The 19765-nt window shown below is 45.3% G+C and overlaps 1 protein-coding gene across 1 annotated transcript in view; it reads left to right on the plus strand.

Moving 5' to 3' along the window:
• Positions 1 to 19765, plus strand: part of kiaa1549lb (KIAA1549-like b) — a 226467-nt gene that overhangs the window by 193439 nt on the left and 13263 nt on the right. Inside the window, exons 9-11 of the mRNA XM_020098728.2 lie at positions 17617 to 17768; positions 18230 to 18401; positions 18864 to 19027. Of these exons, the coding sequence (XP_019954287.2) occupies positions 17617 to 17768; positions 18230 to 18401; positions 18864 to 19027 (488 nt within the window). The remainder of the gene's footprint in view (positions 1 to 17616; positions 17769 to 18229; positions 18402 to 18863; positions 19028 to 19765) is intronic.

Here is a 19765-nt window from a genome sequence, read left to right on the forward strand (position 1 = left end):
ATTTCACAGATAGTAAAGGGGAGACAGCCACGCACCCACACCAAATTTCAGCACGTTTCGAGCAAGCAGCGCAGAGTTATTCACCCTATGGCGAATAGGGTTAGGGCTGAAATGAGGGTTAGGGTTAGGGTTAGGGTTGCGGTTAGCGTTGCAGCCAGGGTTAGGGTTAGGGTTGGGGATGAAAACCCATTGGAGATCAAGATATTCTTGAATAACTTTTGTTCTGAAGGTCATAGAGACTTGGAAGTTGGTTCCATCTGAACTAATGTGGGGATGCCCGATCCATTGGTACCATCCCCGAGCTTCTCCGACCTCCGGAAGGGGTCAAACCACCAAATCTCAACAAAAAAGTACACGATATTTTTGAATAACTTTTTCTCTGAACGTCGTAGAGACTTGGGCATTTCACAGATAGTAAAGGGGAGACAGCCACGCACCCACACCAAATTTCAGCACATTTCGAGCAAGCAGCGCAGAGTTATTCACCCTATGGCGAATAGGGTTAGGGCTGAAATGAGGGTTAGGGTTAGGGTTAGGGTTGCAATTAGGGTTAGGGTTGCAGCCAGGGTTAGGGTTAGGGTTGGGGATGAAAACCCATTGGAGATCAAGATATTCTTGAATAACTTTTGTTCTGAAGGTCATAGAGACTTGGAAGTTGGTTCCATCTGAACTAATGTGGGGATGCCCGATCCATTGGTACCATCCCCGAGCTTCTCCGACCTCCGGAAGGGGTCAAACCACCAAATCTCAACAAAAAAGTACACGATATTTTTGAATAACTTTTTCTCTGAACGTCGTAGAGACTTGGGCATTTCACAGATAGTAAAGGGGAGACAGCCACGCACCCACACCAAATTTCAGCACGTTTCGAGCAAGCAGCGCAGAGTTATTCACCCTATGGCGAATAGGGTTAGGGCTGAAATGAGGGTTAGGGTTAGGGTTAGGGTTGCAATTAGGGTTAGGGTTGCAGCCAGGGTTAGGGTTAGGGTTGGGGATGAAAACCCATTGGAGATCAAGATATTCTTGAATAACTTTTGTTCTGAAGGTCATAGAGACTTGGAAGTTGGTTCCATCTGAACTAATGTGGGGATGCCCGATCCATTGGTACCATCCCCGAGCTTCTCCGACCTCCGGAAGGGGTCAAACCACCAAATCTCAACAAAAAAGTACACAATTTTTTTGAATAACTTTTTCTCTGAACTTTGTAGAGACTTGGGCATTTCACAGATAGTAAAGGGGAGACAGCCACGCACCCACACCAAATTTCAGCACGTTTTGAGCAAGCAGCGCAGAGTTATTCACCCTATGGCGAATAGGGTTAGGGCTGAAGTGAGGGTTAGGGTTAGGGTTAGGGTTGCAATTAGGGTTAGGGTTGCAGCCAGGGTTAGGGTTAGGGTTGGGGATGAAAACCCATTGGAGATCAAGATATTCTTGAATAACTTTTGTTCTGAAGGTCATAGAGACTTGGAAGTTGGTTCCATCTGAACTAATGTGGGGATGCCCGATCCATTGGTACCATCCCCGAGCTTCTCCGACCTCCGGAAGGGGTCAAACCGCCAAATCTCAACAAAAAAGTACACCATTTTTTGGAATAACTTTTTCTCTGAACGTCGTAGAGACTTGGGCATTTCACACATAGTAAAGGGGAGACACCCACGCACCCACACCAAATTTCAGCACGTTTCGAGCAAGCAGCGCAGAGTTATTCACCCTATGGCGAATAGGGTTAGGGCTGAAATGAGGGTTAGGGTTAGGGTTAGGGTTGCAATTAGGGTTAGGGTTGCAGCCAGGGTTAGGGTTAGGGTTGGGGATGAAAACCCATTGGAGATCAAGATATTCTTGAATAACTTTTGTTCTGAAGGTCATAGAGACTTGGAAGTTGGTTCCATCTGAACTAATGTGGGGATGCCCGATCCATTGGTACCATCCCCGAGCTTCTCCGACCTCCGGAAGGGGTCAAACCACCAAATCTCAACAAAAAAGTACACGATATTTTTGAATAACTTTTTCTCTGAACGTCGTAGAGACTTGGGCATTTCACACATAGTAAAGGGGAGACAGCCACGCACCCACACCAAATTTCAGCACGTTTCGAGCAAGCAGCGCAGAGTTATTCACCCTATGGCGAATAGGGTTAGGGCTGAAATGAGGGTTAGGGTTAGGGTTGCAATTAGGGTTAGGGTTGCAGCCAGGGTTAGGGTTAGGGTTGGGGATGAAAACCCATTGGAGATCAAGATATTCTTGAATAACTTTTGTTCTGAAGGTCATAGAGACTTGGAAGTTGGTTCCATCTGAACTAATGTGGGGATGCCCGATCCATTGGTACCATCCCCGAGCTTCTCCGACCTCCGGAAGGGGTCAAACCACCAAATCTCAACAAAAAAGTACACGATATTTTTGAATAACTTTTTCTCTGAACGTCGTAGAGACTTGGGCATTTCACAGATAGTAAAGGGGAGACAGCCACGCACCCACACCAAATTTCAGCACGTTTCGAGCAAGCAGCGCAGAGTTATTCACCCTATGGCGAATAGGGTTAGGGCTGAAGTGAGGGTTAGGGTTAGGGTTAGGGTTGCAATTAGGGTTAGGGTTGCAGCCAGGGTTAGGGTTAGGGTTGGGGATGAAAACCCATTGGAGATCAAGATATTCTTGAATAACTTTTGTTCTGAAGGTCATAGAGACTTGGAAGTTGGTTCCATCTGAACTAATGTGGGGATGCCCGATCCATTGGTACCATCCCCGAGCTTCTCCGACCTCCGGAAGGGGTCAAACCGCCAAATCTCAACAAAAAAGTACACAATTTTTTTGAATAACTTTTTCTCTGAACGTCGTAGAGACTTGGGCATTTCACACATAGTAAAGGGGAGACACCCACGCACCCACACCAAATTTCAGCACGTTTCGAGCAAGCAGCGCAGAGTTATTCACCCTATGGCGAATAGGGTTAGGGCTGAAATGAGGGTTAGGGTTAGGGTTAGGGTTGCAATTAGGGTTAGGGTTGCAGCCAGGGTTAGGGTTAGGGTTGGGGATGAAAACCCATTGGAGATCAAGATATTCTTGAATAACTTTTGTTCTGAAGGTCATAGAGACTTGGAAGTTGGTTCCATCTGAACTAATGTGGGGATGCCCGATCCATTGGTACCATCCCCGAGCTTCTCCGACCTCCGGAAGGGGTCAAACCACCAAATCTCAACAAAAAAGTACACGATATTTTTGAATAACTTTTTCTCTGAACGTCGTAGAGACTTGGGCATTTCACAGATAGTAAAGGGGAGACAGCCACGCACCCACACCAAATTTCAGCACGTTTCGAGCAAGCAGCGCAGAGTTATTCACCCTATGGCGAATAGGGTTAGGGCTGAAGTGAGGGTTAGGGTTAGGGTTAGGGTTGCAATTAGGGTTAGGGTTGCAGCCAGGGTTAGGGTTAGGGTTGGGGATGAAAACCCATTGGAGATCAAGATATTCTTGAATAACTTTTGTTCTGAAGGTCATAGAGACTTGGAAGTTGGTTCCATCTGAACTAATGTGGGGATGCCCGATCCATTGGTACCATCCCCGAGCTTCTCCGACCTCCGGAAGGGGTCAAACCGCCAAATCTCAACAAAAAAGTACACAATTTTTTTGAATAACTTTTTCTCTGAACGTCGTAGAGACTTGGGCATTTCACACATAGTAAAGGGGAGACACCCACGCACCCACACCAAATTTCAGCACGTTTCGAGCAAGCAGCGCAGAGTTATTCACCCTATGGCGAATAGGGTTAGGGCTGAAATGAGGGTTAGGGTTAGGGTTAGGGTTGCAATTAGGGTTAGGGTTGCAGCCAGGGTTAGGGTTAGGGTTGGGGATGAAAACCCATTGGAGATCAAGATATTCTTGAATAACTTTTGTTCTGAAGGTCATAGAGACTTGGAAGTTGGTTCCATCTGAACTAATGTGGGGATGCCCGATCCATTGGTACCATCCCCGAGCTTCTCCGACCTCCGGAAGGGGTCAAACCACCAAATCTCAACAAAAAAGTACACAATATTTTTGAATAACTTTTTCTCTGAACGTCGTAGAGACTTGGGCATTTCACAGATAGTAAAGGGGAGACAGCCACGCACCCACACCAAATTTCAGCATGTTTCGAGCAAGCAGCGCAGAGTTATTCACCCTATGGCGAATAGGGTTAGGGCTGAAATGAGGGTTAGGGTTAGGGTTGCAATTAGGGTTAGGGTTGCAATTAGGGTTAGGGTTGCAGCCAGGGTTAGGGTTAGGGTTGGGGATGAAAACCCATTGGAGATCAAGATATTCTTGAATAACTTTTGTTCTGAAGGTCATAGAGACTTGGAAGTTGGTTCCATCTGAACTAATGTGGGGATGCCCGATCCATTGGTACCATCCCCGAGCTTCTCCGACCTCCGGAAGGGGTCAAACCACCAAATCTCAACAAAAAAGTACACGATATTTTTGAATAACTTTTTCTCTGAACGTCGTAGAGACTTGGGCATTTCACACATAGTAAAGGGGAGACAGCCACGCACCCACACCAAATTTCAGCACGTTTCGAGCAAGCAGCGCAGAGTTATTCACCCTATGGCGAATAGGGTTAGGGCTGAAATGAGGGTTAGGGTTAGGGTTAGGGTTGCAATTAGGGTTAGGGTTGCAGCCAGGGTTAGGGTTAGGGTTGGGGATGAAAACCCATTGGAGATCAAGATATTCTTGAATAACTTTTGTTCTGAAGGTCATAGAGACTTGGAAGTTGGTTCCATCTGAACTAATGTGGGGATGCCCGATCCATTGGTACCATCCCCGAACTTCTCCGACCTCCGGAAGGGGTCAAACCACCAAATCTCAACAAAAAAGTACACCATTTTTTTGAATAACTTTTTCTCTGAACGTCGTAGAGACTTGGGCATTTCACACATAGTAAAGGGGAGACAGCCACGCACCCACACCAAATTTCAGCACGTTTCGAGCAAGCAGCGCAGAGTTATTCACCCTATGGCGAATAGGGTTAGGGCTGAAATGAGGGTTAGGGTTAGGGTTGCAATTAGGGTTAGGGTTGCAGCCAGGGTTAGGGTTAGGGTTGGGGATGAAAACCCATTGGAGATCAAGATATTCTTGAATAACTTTTGTTCTGAAGGTCATAGAGACTTGGAAGTTGGTTCCATCTGAACTAATGTGGGGATGCCCGATCCATTGGTACCATCCCCGAGCTTCTCCGACCTCCGGAAGGGGTCAAACCACCAAATCTCAACAAAAAAGTACACGATATTTTTGAATAACTTTTTCTCTGAACATCGTAGAGACTTGGGCATTTCACAGATAGTAAAGGGGAGACAGCCACGCACCCACACCAAATTTCAGCACGTTTCGAGCAAGCAGTGCAGAGTTATTCACCCTATGGCGAATAGGGTTAGGGCTGAAATGAGGGTTAGGGTTAGGGTTAGGGTTGCAATTAGGGTTAGGGTTGCAGCCAGGGTTAGGGTTAGGGTTGGGGATGAAAACCCATTGGAGATCAAGATATTCTTGAATAACTTTTGTTCTGAAGGTCATAGAGACTTGGAAGTTGGTTCCATCTGAACTAATGTGGGGATGCCCGATCCATTGGTACCATCCCCGAGCTTCTCCGACCTCCGGAAGGGGTCAAACCACCAAATCTCAACAAAAAAGTACACAATTTTTTTGAATAACTTTTTCTCTGAACGTCGTAGAGACTTGGGCATTTCACAGATAGTAAAGGGGAGACAGCCACGCACCCACACCAAATTTCAGCATGTTTCGAGCAAGCAGCGCAGAGTTATTCACCCTATGGCGAATAGGGTTAGGGCTGAAATGAGGGTTAGGGTTAGGGTTGCAATTAGGGTTAGGGTTGCAATTAGGGTTAGGGTTGCAGCCAGGGTTAGGGTTAGGGTTGGGGATGAAAACCCATTGGAGATCAAGATATTCTTGAATAACTTTTGTTCTGAAGGTCATAGAGACTTGGAAGTTGGTTCCATCTGAACTAATGTGGGGATGCCCGATCCATTGGTACCATCCCCGAGCTTCTCCGACCTCCGGAAGGGGTCAAACCACCAAATCTCAACAAAAAAGTACACAATTTTTTGGAATAACTTTTTCTCTGAACGTCGTAGAGACTTGGGCATTTCACAGATAGTAAAGGGGAGACAGCCACGCACCCACACCCAATTTCAGCACGTTTCGAGCAAGCAGCGCAGAGTTATTCACCCTATGGCGAATAGGGTTAGGGCTGAAATGAGGGTTAGGGTTAGAGTTAGGGTTGCAGCCAGGGTTAGGGTTAGGGTTGGGGATGAAAACCCATTGGAGATCAAGATATTCTTGAATAACTTTTGTTCTGAAGGTCATAGAGACTTGGAAGTTGGTTCCATCTGAACTAATGTGGGGATGCCCGATCCATTGGTACCATCCCCGAGCTTCTCCGACCTCCGGAAGGGGTCAAACCACCAAATCTCAACAAAAAAGTACACGATATTTTTGAATAACTTTTTCTCTGAACGTCGTAGAGACTTGGGCATTTCACAGATAGTAAAGGGGAGACAGCCACGCACCCACACCAAATTTCAGCACGTTTCGAGCAAGCAGCGCAGAGTTATTCACCCTATGGCGAATAGGGTTAGGGCTGAAATGAGGGTTAGGGTTAGGGTTAGGGTTGCAATTAGGGTTAGGGTTGCAGCCAGGGTTAGGGTTAGGGTTGGGGATGAAAACCCATTGGAGATCAAGATATTCTTGAATAACTTTTGTTCTGAAGGTCATAGAGACTTGGAAGTTGGTTCCATCTGAACTAATGTGGGGATGCCCGATCCATTGGTACCATCCCCGAGCTTCTCCGACCTCCGCAAGGGGTCAAACCGCCAAATCTCAACAAAAAAGTACACAATTTTTTTGAATAACTTTTTCTCTGAACGTCGTAGAGACTTGGGCATTTCACAGATAGTAAAGGGGAGACAGCCACGCACCCACACCAAATTTCAGCACGTTTTGAGCAAGCAGCGCAGAGTTATTCACCCTATGGCGAATAGGGTTAGGGCTGAAATGAGGGTTAGGGTTAGGGTTAGGGTTGCGGTTAGGGTTGCAGCCAGGGTTAGGGTTAGGGTTGGGGATGAAAACCCATTGGAGATCAAGATATTCTTGAATAACTTTTGTTCTGAAGGTCATAGAGACTTGGAAGTTGGTTCCATCTGAACTAATGTGGGGATGCCCGATCCATTGGTACCATCCCCGAGCTTCTCCGACCTCCGCAAGGGGTCAAACCGCCAAATCTCAACAAAAAAGTACACAATTTTTTTGAATAACTTTTTCTCTGAACGTCGTAGAGACTTGGGCATTTCACACATAGTAAAGGGGAGACACCCACGCACCCACACCAAATTTCAGCACGTTTCGAGCAAGCAGCGCAGAGTTATTCACCCTATGGCGAATAGGGTTAGGGCTGAAATGAGGGTTAGGGTTAGGGTTAGGGTTGCAATTAGGGTTAGGGTTGCAGCCAGGGTTAGGGTTAGGGTTGGGGATGAAAACCCATTGGAGATCAAGATATTCTTGAATAACTTTTGTTCTGAAGGTCATAGAGACTTGGAAGTTGGTTCCATCTGAACTAATGTGGGGATGCCCGATCCATTGGTACCATCCCCGAGCTTCTCCGACCTCCGGAAGGGGTCAAACCGCCAAATCTCAACAAAAAAGTACACAATTTTTTTGAATAACTTTTTCTCTGAACGTCGTAGAGACTTGGGCATTTCACACATAGTAAAGGGGAGACACCCACGCACCCACACCAAATTTCAGCACGTTTTGAGCAAGCAGCGCAGAGTTATTCACCCTATGGCGAATAGGGTTAGGGCTGAAATGAGGGTTAGGGTTAGGGTTAGGGTTGCAATTAGGGTTAGGGTTGCAGCCAGGGTTAGGGTTAGGGTTGGGGATGAAAACCCATTGGAGATCAAGATATTCTTGAATAACTTTTGTTCTGAAGGTCATAGAGACTTGGAAGTTGGTTCCATCTGAACTAATGTGGGGATGCCCGATCCATTGGTACCATCCCCGAGCTTCTCCGACCTCCGGAAGGGGTCAAACCGCCAAATCTCAACAAAAAAGTACACCATTTTTTTGAATAACTTTTCCTCTGAACATCGTAGAGACTTGGGCATTTCACACATAGTAAAGGGGAGACAGCCACGCACCCACACCAAATTTCAGCACGTTTCGAGCAAGCAGCGCAGAGTTATTCACCCTATGGCGAATAGGGTTAGGGCTGAAATGAGGGTTAGGGTTAGGGTTGCAATTAGGGTTAGGGTTGCAGCCAGGGTTAGGGTTAGGGTTGGGGATGAAAACCCATTGGAGATCAAGATATTCTTGAATAACTTTTGTTCTGAAGGTCATAGAGACTTGGAAGTTGGTTCCATCTGAACTAATGTGGGGATGCCCGATCCATTGGTACCATCCCCGAGCTTCTCCGACCTCCGGAAGGGGTCAAACCGCCAAATCTCAACAAAAAAGTACACAATTTTTTTGAATAACTTTTTCTCTGAACGTCGTAGAGACTTGGGCATTTCACACATAGTAAAGGGGAGACACCCACGCACCCACACCAAATTTCAGCACGTTTTGAGCAAGCAGCGCAGAGTTATTCACCCTATGGCGAATAGGGTTAGGGCTGAAATGAGGGTTAGGGTTAGGGTTAGGGTTGCAATTAGGGTTAGGGTTGCAGCCAGGGTTAGGGTTAGGGTTGGGGATGAAAACCCATTGGAGATCAAGATATTCTTGAATAACTTTTGTTCTGAAGGTCATAGAGACTTGGAAGTTGGTTCCATCTGAACTAATGTGGGGATGCCCGATCCATTGGTACCATCCCCGAGCTTCTCCGACCTCCGGAAGGGGTCAAACCGCCAAATCTCAACAAAAAAGTACACCATTTTTTTGAATAACTTTTTCTCTGAACGTCGTAGAGACTTGGGCATTTCACACATAGTAAAGGGGAGACAGCCACGCACCCACACCAAATTTCAGCACGTTTCGAGCAAGCAGCGCAGAGTTATTCACCCTATGGCGAATAGGGTTAGGGCTGAAATGAGGGTTAGAGTTAGGGTTGCAATTAGGGTTAGGGTTGCAGCCAGGGTTAGGGTTAGGGTTGGGGATGAAAACCCATTGGAGATCAAGATATTCTTGAATAACTTTTGTTCTGAAGGTCATAGAGACTTGGAAGTTGGTTCCATCTAAACTAATGTGGGGATGCCCGATCCATTGGTACCATCCCCGAGCTTCTCCGACCTCCGGAAGGGGTCAAACCGCCAAATCTCAACAAAAAAGTACACAATTTTTTTGAATAACTTTTTCTCTGAACGTCGTAGAGACTTGGGCATTTCACACATAGTAAAGGGGAGACAGCCACGCACCCACACCAAATTTCAGCACGTTTCGAGCAAGCAGCGCAGAGTTATTCACCCTATGGCGAATAGGGTTAGGGCTGAAATGAGGGTTAGGGTTAGGGTTGCAATTAGGGTTAGGGTTGCAGCCAGGGTTAGGGTTAGGGTTGGGGATGAAAACCCATTGGAGATCAAGATATTCTTGAATAACTTTTGTTCTGAAGGTCATAGAGACTTGGAAGTTGGTTCCATCTGAACTAATGTGGGGATGCCCGATCCATTGGTACCATCCCCGAGCTTCTCCGACCTCCGGAAGGGGTCAAACCACCAAATCTCAACAAAAAAGTACACGATATTTTTGAATAACTTTTTCTCTGAACTTTGTAGAGACTTGGGCATTTCACAGATAGTAAAGGGGAGACAGCCACGCACCCACACCAAATTTCAGCACGTTTCGAGCAAGCAGCGCAGAGTTATTCACCCTATGGCGAATAGGGTTAGGGCTGAAATGAGGGTTAGGGTTAGGGTTAGGGTTGCAATTAGGGTTAGGGTTGCAGCCAGGGTTAGGGTTAGGGTTGGGGATGAAAACCCATTGGAGATCAAGATATTCTTGAATAACTTTTGTTCTGAAGGTCATAGAGACTTGGAAGTTGGTTCCATCTGAACTAATGTGGGGATGCCCGATCCATTGGTACCATCCCCGAGCTTCTCCGACCTCCGGAAGGGGTCAAACCGCCAAATCTCAACAAAAAAGTACACAATTTTTTTGAATAACTTTTTCTCTGAACGTCGTAGAGACTTGGGCATTTCACACATAGTAAAGGGGAGACACCCACGCACCCACACCAAATTTCAGCACGTTTTGAGCAAGCAGCGCAGAGTTATTCACCCTATGGCGAATAGGGTTAGGGCTGAAATGAGGGTTAGGGTTAGGGTTAGGGTTGCAATTAGGGTTAGGGTTGCAGCCAGGGTTAGGGTTAGGGTTGGGGATGAAAACCCATTGGAGATCAAGATATTCTTGAATAACTTTTGTTCTGAAGGTCATAGAGACTTGGAAGTTGGTTCCATCTGAACTAATGTGGGGATGCCCGATCCATTGGTACCATCCCCGAGCTTCTCCGACCTCCGGAAGGGGTCAAACCGCCAAATCTCAACAAAAAAGTACACCATTTTTTTGAATAACTTTTTCTCTGAACGTCGTAGAGACTTGGGCATTTCACACATAGTAAAGGGGAGACAGCCACGCACCCACACCAAATTTCAGCACGTTTCGAGCAAGCAGCGCAGAGTTATTCACCCTATGGCGAATAGGGTTAGGGCTGAAATGAGGGTTAGGGTTAGGGTTGCAATTAGGGTTAGGGTTGCAGCCAGGGTTAGGGTTAGGGTTGGGGATGAAAACCCATTGGAGATCAAGATATTCTTGAATAACTTTTGTTCTGAAGGTCATAGAGACTTGGAAGTTGGTTCCATCTGAACTAATGTGGGGATGCCCGATCCATTGGTACCATCCCCGAGCTTCTCCGACCTCCGGAAGGGGTCAAACCGCCAAATCTCAACAAAAAAGTACACAATTTTTTTGAATAACTTTTTCTCTGAACGTCGTAGAGACTTGGGCATTTCACACATAGTAAAGGGGAGACACCCACGCACCCACACCAAATTTCAGCACGTTTTGAGCAAGCAGCGCAGAGTTATTCACCCTATGGCGAATAGGGTTAGGGCTGAAATGAGGGTTAGGGTTAGGGTTAGGGTTGCAATTAGGGTTAGGGTTGCAGCCAGGGTTAGGGTTAGGGTTGGGGATGAAAACCCATTGGAGATCAAGATATTCTTGAATAACTTTTGTTCTGAAGGTCATAGAGACTTGGAAGTTGGTTCCATCTGAACTAATGTGGGGATGCCCGATCCATTGGTACCATCCCCGAGCTTCTCCGACCTCCGGAAGGGGTCAAACCGCCAAATCTCAACAAAAAAGTACACCATTTTTTTGAATAACTTTTTCTCTGAACGTCGTAGAGACTTGGGCATTTCACACATAGTAAAGGGGAGACAGCCACGCACCCACACCAAATTTCAGCACGTTTCGAGCAAGCAGCGCAGAGTTATTCACCCTATGGCGAATAGGGTTAGGGCTGAAATGAGGGTTAGAGTTAGGGTTGCAATTAGGGTTAGGGTTGCAGCCAGGGTTAGGGTTAGGGTTGGGGATGAAAACCCATTGGAGATCAAGATATTCTTGAATAACTTTTGTTCTGAAGGTCATAGAGACTTGGAAGTTGGTTCCATCTGAACTAATGTGGGGATGCCCGATCCATTGGTACCATCCCCGAGCTTCTCCGACCTCCGGAAGGGGTCAAACCACCAAATCTCAACAAAAAAGTACACGATTTTTTTGAATAACTTTTTCTCTGAACTTTGTAGAGACTTGGGCATTTCACAGATAGTAAAGGGGAGACAGCCACGCACCCACACCAAATTTCAGCACGTTTCGAGCAAGCAGCGCAGAGTTATTCACCCTATGGCGAATAGGGTTAGGGCTGAAATGAGGGTTAGGGTTAGGGTTAGGGTTGCAATTAGGGTTAGGGTTGCAGCCAGGGTTAGGGTTAGGGTTGGGGATGAAAACCCATTGGAGATCAAGATATTCTTGAATAACTTTTGTTCTGAAGGTCATAGAGACTTGGAAGTTGGTTCCATCTGAACTAATGTGGGGATGCCCGATCCATTGGTACCATCCCCGAGCTTCTCCGACCTCCGGAAGGGGTCAAACCACCATATCTCAACAAAAAAGTACACAATTTTTTTGAATAACTTTTTCTCTGAACGTCGTAGAGACTTGGGCATTTCACAGATAGTAAAGGGGAGACAGCCACGCACCCACACCAAATTTCAGCACGTTTCGAGCAAGCAGCGCAGAGTTATTCACCCTATGGCGAATAGGGTTAGGGCTGAAATGAGGGTTAGGGTTAGGGTTAGGGTTGCAATTAGGGTTAGGGTTGCAATTAGGGTTAGGGTTGCAGCCAGGGTTAGGGTTAGGGTTGGGGATGAAAACCCATTGGAGATCAAGATATTCTTGAATAACTTTTGTTCTGAAGGTCATAGAGACTTGGAAGTTGGTTCCATCTGAACTAATGTGGGGATGCCCGATCCATTGGTACCATCCCCGAGCTTCTCCGACCTCCGGAAGGGGTCAAACCACCAAATCTCAACAAAAAAGTACACAATATTTTTGAATAACTTTTTCTCTGAACGTCGTAGAGACTTGGGCATTTCACAGATAGTAAAGGGGAGACAGCCACGCACCCACACCAAATTTCAGCACGTTTCGAGCAAGCAGCGCAGAGTTATTCACCCTATGGCGAATAGGGTTAGGGTTGAAATGAGGGTTAGGGTTAGGGTTAGGGTTGCAATTAGGGTTAGGGTTAGGGTTGCAATTAGGGTTAGGGTTGCAGCCAGGGTTAGGGTTAGGGTTGGGGATGAAAACCCATTGGAGATCAAGATATTCTTGAATAACTTTTGTTCTGAAGGTCATAGAGACTTGGAAGTTGGTTCCATCTGAACTAATGTGGGGATGCCCGATCCATTGGTACCACCCCCGAGCTTCTCCGACCTCCGGAAGGGGTCAAACCACCAAATCTCAACAAAAAAGTACACGATTTTTTTGAATAACTTTTTCTCTGAACGTCGTAGAGACTTGGGCATTTCACAGATAGTAAAGGGGAGACAGCCACGCACCCACACAAAATTTCAGCACTTTTCGAGCAAGCAGCGCAGAGTTATTCACCCTATGGCGAATAGGGTTAGGGCTGAAATGAGGGTTAGGGTTAGAGTTAGGGTTGCAATTAGGGTTAGGGTTGCAGCCAGGGTTAGGGTTAGGGTTGGGGATGAAAACCCATTGGAGATCAAGATATTCTTGAATAACTTTTGTTCTGAAGGTCATAGAGACTTGGAAGTTGGTTCCATCTGAACTAATGTGGGGATGCCCGATCCATTGGTACCATCCCCGAGCTTCTCCGACCTCCGGAAGGGGTCAAACCACCAAATCTCAACAAAAAAGTACACAATATTTTTGAATAACTTTTTCTCTGAACGTCGTAGAGACTTGGGCATTTCACAGATAGTAAAGGGGAGACAGCCACGCACCCACACCAAATTTCAGCACGTTTCGAGCAAGCAGCGCAGAGTTATTCACCCTATGGCGAATAGGGTTAGGGCTGAAATGAGGGTTAGGGTTAGGGTTAGGGTTGCAATTAGGGTTAGGGTTGCAATTAGGGTTAGGGTTGCAGCCAGGGTTAGGGTTAGGGTTGGGGATGAAAACCCATTGGAGATCAAGATATTCTTGAATAACTTTTGTTCTGAAGGTCATAGAGACTTGGAAGTTGGTTCCATCTGAACTAATGTGGGGATGCCCGATCCATTGGTACCATCCCCGAGCTTCTCCGACCTCCGGAAGGGGTCAAACCACCAAATCTCAACAAAAAAGTACACAATATTTTTGAATAACTTTTTCTCTGAACGTCGTAGAGACTTGGGCATTTCACAGATAGTAAAGGGGAGACAGCCACGCACCCACACCAAATTTCAGCACGTTTCGAGCAAGCAGCGCAGAGTTATTCACCCTATGGCGAATAGGGTTAGGGTTGAAATGAGGGTTAGGGTTAGGGTTAGGGTTGCAATTAGGGTTAGGGTTAGGGTTGCAATTAGGGTTAGGGTTGCAGCCAGGGTTAGGGTTAGGGTTGGGGATGAAAACCCATTGGAGATCAAGATATTCTTGAATAACTTTTGTTCTGAAGGTCATAGAGACTTGGAAGTTGGTTCCATCTGAACTAATGTGGGGATGCCCGATCCATTGGTACCATCCCCGAGCTTCTCCGACCTCCGGAAGGGGTCAAACCACCAAATCTCAACAAAAAAGTACACAATATTTTTGAATAACTTTTTCTCTGAACGTCGTAGAGACTTGGGCATTTCACAGATAGTAAAGGGGAGACAGCCACGCACCCACACCAAATTTCAGCACGTTTCGAGCAAGCAGCGCAGAGTTATTCACCCTATGGCGAATAGGGTTAGGGTTGAAATGAGGGTTAGGGTTAGGGTTAGGGTTGCAATTAGGGTTAGGGTTAGGGTTGCAATTAGGGTTAGGGTTGCAGCCAGGGTTAGGGTTAGGGTTGGGGATGAAAACCCATTGGAGATCAAGATATTCTTGAATAACTTTTGTTCTGAAGGTCATAGAGACTTGGAAGTTGGTTCCATCTGAACTAATGTGGGGATGCCCGATCCATTGTTACCATCCCCGAGCTTCTCCGACCTCCGGAAGGGGTCAAACCACCAAATCTCAACAAAAAAGTACACAATTTTTTTGAATAACTTTTTCTCTGAACTTTGTAGAGACTTGGGCATTTCACAGATAGTAAAGGGGAGACAGCCACGCACCCACACCAAATTTCAGCACGTTTCGAGCAAGCAGCGCAGAGTTATTCACCCTATGGCGAATAGGGTTAGGGCTGAAATGAGGGTTAGGGTTAGGGTTAGGGTTGCAATTAGGGTTAGGGTTGCAGCCAGGGTTAGGGTTAGGGTTGGGGATGAAAACCCATTGGAGATCAAGATATTCTTGAATAACTTTTGTTCTGAAGGTCATAGAGACTTGGAAGTTGGTTCCATCTGAACTAATGTGGGGATGCCCGATCCATTGGTACCATCCCCGAGCTTCTCCGACCTCCGGAAGGGGTCAAACCACCAAATCTCAACAAAAAAGTACACGATATTTTTGAATAACTTTTTCTCTGAACTTTGTAGAGACTTGGGCATTTCACAGATAGTAAAGGGGAGACAGCCACGCACCCACACCAAATTTCAGCACGTTTCGAGCAAGCAGCGCAGAGTTATTCACCCTATGGCGAATAGGGTTAGGGCTGAAATGAGGGTTAGGGTTAGGGTTAGGGTTGCAATTAGGGTTAGGGTTGCAGCCAGGGTTAGGGTTAGGGTTGGGGATGAAAACCCATTGGAGATCAAGATATTCTTGAATAACTTTTGTTCTGAAGGTCATAGAGACTTGGAAGTTGGTTCCATCTGAACTAATGTGGGGATGCCCTATCCATTGGTACCATCCCCGAGCTTCTCCGACCTCCGGAAGGGGTCAAACCACCAAATCTCAACAAAAAAGTACACAATATTTTTGAATAACATTTTCTCTGAACGTCGTAGAGACTTGGGCATTTCACAGATAGTAAAGGGGAGACAGCCACGCACCCACACCAAATTTCAGCACGTTTCGAGCAAGCAGCGCAGAGTTATTCACCCTATGGCGAATAGGGTTAGGGCTGAAATGAGGGTTAGGGTTAGGGTTGCAATTAGGGTTAGGGTTGCAATTAGGGTTAGGGTTGCAGCCAGGGTTAGGGTTAGGGTTGGGGATGAAAACCCATTGGAGATCAAGATATTCTTGAATAACTTTTGTTCTGAAGGTCATAGAGACTTGGAAGTTGGTTCCATCTGAACTAATGTGGGGATGCCCGATCCATTGGTACCATCCCCGAGCTTCTCCGACCTCCGGAATGGGTCAAACCACCAAATCTCAACAAAAAAGTACACAATATTTTTGAATAACGTTTTCTCTGAACGTCGTAGAGACTTGGGCATTTCACAGATAGTAAAGGGGAGACAGCCACGCACCCACACCAAATTTCAGCACGTTTCGAGCAAGCAGCGCAGAGTTATTCACCCTATGGTGAATATGGTTAGGGTTGTGATTAATGTTGTGATTAGGTTTAGGGTTGCAATTAGGGTTGTGATTAGGTTCAGGGTCAGGGATGAAAACCCATTGGAGATCAAAATGTTCTTGAATAACTTTTTTTCTGAAGGTCATAGAAACTATAAATAACAAAAAGCAAGAATATATTTCAGTGTCCAAAGATATTAACACTGCTGTACTGTGCTGCACATTGGATGGGGCCTCTCTGATCAGGCAGTGTAGCGCTTAATCCTGCACTTATTGCGATGAGAGGTCGAATCAGTTCAAGGTCATACCTTGGATAATGGGATTTAGTAACACTGAACATGATGTACACCCAGGATTATTAAAGCTGCACTGCTCTGATGTTTGACCACTGCAGGACAGAAACAAAACACACTTCCAGAAGTAACATTCATTAGCTTATCAAGATGGACAATGGACAATAACACATTTCTCACTTACATATAATTCATATAGAGATAGAGAAACGCAGCATCCCATGACACCACAAAGGGGATCCTTAGTAGAATCACACAGGTCGATGTTACATGATTGATTTTTTAAAGGTAAAGTTGGCAGGTTGTCTCTGAAAACTTTTATGTTATTTGAAATCTTCTTCATGTCTTGATAGCCATGAATAAATAAAGTAATCAGTAAAAAAGCCAGCTTCTGTTGGCCTCACATGACTCTAATAAACTTGACCAATCATTTCATTCCAACCCAAAGTGTAGCCTGCTCTTCCTAGCTCTTCCAGGATTACCATCCCTAGCTTTAAATGTAGGCTTCACTAGACGTTGGAACTCTGCTTCTGACACATTTTGTTGCTTTAGGAAAACGACAACCATGCCCCCCTTCAGCCAGTGACATAGAGAGCAGGGTTTAAGCTCTCTTTGTTCATCTCTGTCATTTATAGAAAAATGAGCGTAATCCTGTTAGTGCCTCTGAGGAAAGACACAGCACTCAAACTTTACACTTGATTCATCCGCCCTTTGCCTAAACTAGTTTGTTTTTAAAGCACCCCAGGCTTTAAGTGAACTGAAGATTGTGAAATACCAATCATATCATGCATTTGCAGTGAAAAGCACTACTGAAAAAAAAATGTGAAATTTCTACAGTGTGTTTTTGCCACTCACACACACACACACACACACACGTTTGTACTTATATCTTAGTGAGGACAGTCATCGACATGTTACATTTCCTACCCCCTCACCCTAAAATTAACCATCCAAACTAAATGCCTAACCCTAACCTAAATCTAACGCTAACCCTAAAACCAAGTCTTAACCTTTTCAAACAAGTCTTAACCTTTTCAAACAAGTCTTAATCTTTTCAAAAAGTGAGAAATGGCCTAAATGTTCCAAAAATGTCCTCACTCTGAAGGGCCTATGCTTAAAATGGTCCTCACAAAGATATACTGCAGGGACACGCACACATTTCTAATTTTGCCTTTATCCCTTTTTTGTTTATGCCACTCTTTTCCTCAGCCAATAAATTATTTTCTGGCCATCCTCTTTCTTTTGTCCACATTTGCAGTGATCCAGGACGTGGATAACGCCAGCCTGGAGGGACAGTACCAGAGCTTTGCCAGTTTAATGGAGCAACGGCTGGCAGAGCTGTTTGTGTTGGCCGGCCAGCAGGGCACTCGCTTTAGACGAGCCACTACTGTCGGCAGCTACACTGTCCAGGTAAGAAGCTGACACGGCAGACCTCGGGGAATGTCAGCTCTTCAATACACAGGATTAGAGAGTGAAAATAATCTGTCTAGATTCTTATTCTGATGTGTCTGTTGAAAGCCTCAATCCTCAAATTTATGTCTTTTTTTGGTTTATTTCTTACAGTATGAATATTTCATTAAATGTTGGTGCACGTTTGTGTCATTACTCGAGGTCAGCCCCTCATATTTAGCGGGCGTCTCAGCTCATCATCTGCTAATTGCTCATCAAAACAAGCCAGAGGTTGATTTTTTTACTAAACAAGTATCTTCCTCTCATGAGACTCTCAGCCCACATGCATGGTTTTACTTTTGTTTTCTGTGCTGAAATGAGAGCTTCACGATTACAGTGAGCAACCCATCCAGTGGCAGCTGATATTCAGGCTATTGTAGGTCATTGAAACATAATGTATACCTTTTATTCTTTCCAATCAGATGGTGAGCATCGGTCGGGTGTCAGGGTTGAAGAATCCAGCAGCGATGACCTACTACATCCAGCACAACGGTGTTCCCTTACCTGGCACATCAGCTGCCAAGGTCCTGAACACAGTGGATTCTCAGACCATGGCGCTCACCCTGGGCTACTTTGTCCAGCTGCAAGCAGAACGTGAGCACAGCGTCTTTCTATAGCATTTGACAAGTAAGCAAGTAGACAGAAAGACTGACAGACAGACACATAAAAGCAGAACACGTGACTCATGCAGAGTTTATGGAGAGGAGTTGGTGCTGGGGTGAAGGCAGAGGAAGAAGAAAAGCTTGAGCAAAACCTCTTTGCTCTCTTATCTTTGTGAAACGCTCCTGGCAGGACTCTGTTTGTTTGAGCTGCCCACTGCTCTGTGAAGGGGGGAGGCATGAGTTGGTCAAGAGAGAGTGGGAGAGAGAGCATGCTGCATTCTTTTATGGATTGTTGCCTGTAATATCTGATCCAGGATCACTGTTTATGTCAGGTGTAACATCAGCCGTGTCACTAAGGTGTAACAGACTCCTCTGCACGTTGTGGCATGATAAACATGTTATACTGGTTCAATGCTGCTTAATGACATGAAAACATTTTTTTCAATTTTTTCAGCGGTGGTCAAGAACCCTCCTAATAACCTCTGGATAATTGCTGCAGTGTTGGCGCCCATCGCTGTGGTCACACTCATAATAATCATTATCACAGCCGTGCTGTGCAGGAAGAATAAAAATGACCTTAAAGCTGACGCCATCGGCAATCTCAATCCCAGAGCTAAGGTATCACTCTTTTTTCTCTGTGTGTGTCTGTTTGTCCATCTCAAAGCAGGTTAGAGCCAAAAATGATAATCACACAGCTGTATTTGGATAATTGATTCAGGATTTCCTCTCATGTAATTATATTACATCCTCCATGATTTTAGAACATTGTAAACTGAATATTTTTATGCTGCTAGTGAGACAAAAACAAGAGATTTCATGATCTTGGGCTTTGAGAAATAAAAGTTTCTCTCATTTTTTGACAGGTTTTTTCTAAATTATTAAGTGATTACTAGGAAAAGTCCAGCAGATGAATTGATGATGAAAATGATTATTAGTTGTAACCCCAGAGGAGTTACTTTAAAACCACATAATTAAGCATGTGTGGTAGAATATATGTCAGTGAGTGATGAAAGTCTGCGATGACCAATGTGTGGTTGACACTTTATTTTACAAGTCCATGAATTGTTATTAAATTCCACATCATTTAATGGGAAGTTTCCAGGATAGAGACCATATGTCATTTTGTTCTGTTCATGAATGGAAGCAGGTGAGCTGAACTTTAAATATGTGGGAGGTGTTTTTTGTATAATTGCATTTGTATGACCTGTATTAATATGTGGGACACACACACACACACACACACACACACACACACACACACACACACACACACACACACACACACACACACACACACACACACACACACACACACACACACACTACTTAAAAAACGTTCTCTTTGGCTCATTTTCA

The sequence above is a fragment of the Paralichthys olivaceus genome, chromosome 1 (genome assembly GCF_024713975.1).
Source record: "Paralichthys olivaceus isolate ysfri-2021 chromosome 1, ASM2471397v2, whole genome shotgun sequence".
Taxonomy (NCBI): Eukaryota; Metazoa; Chordata; class Actinopteri; order Pleuronectiformes; family Paralichthyidae; genus Paralichthys; species Paralichthys olivaceus.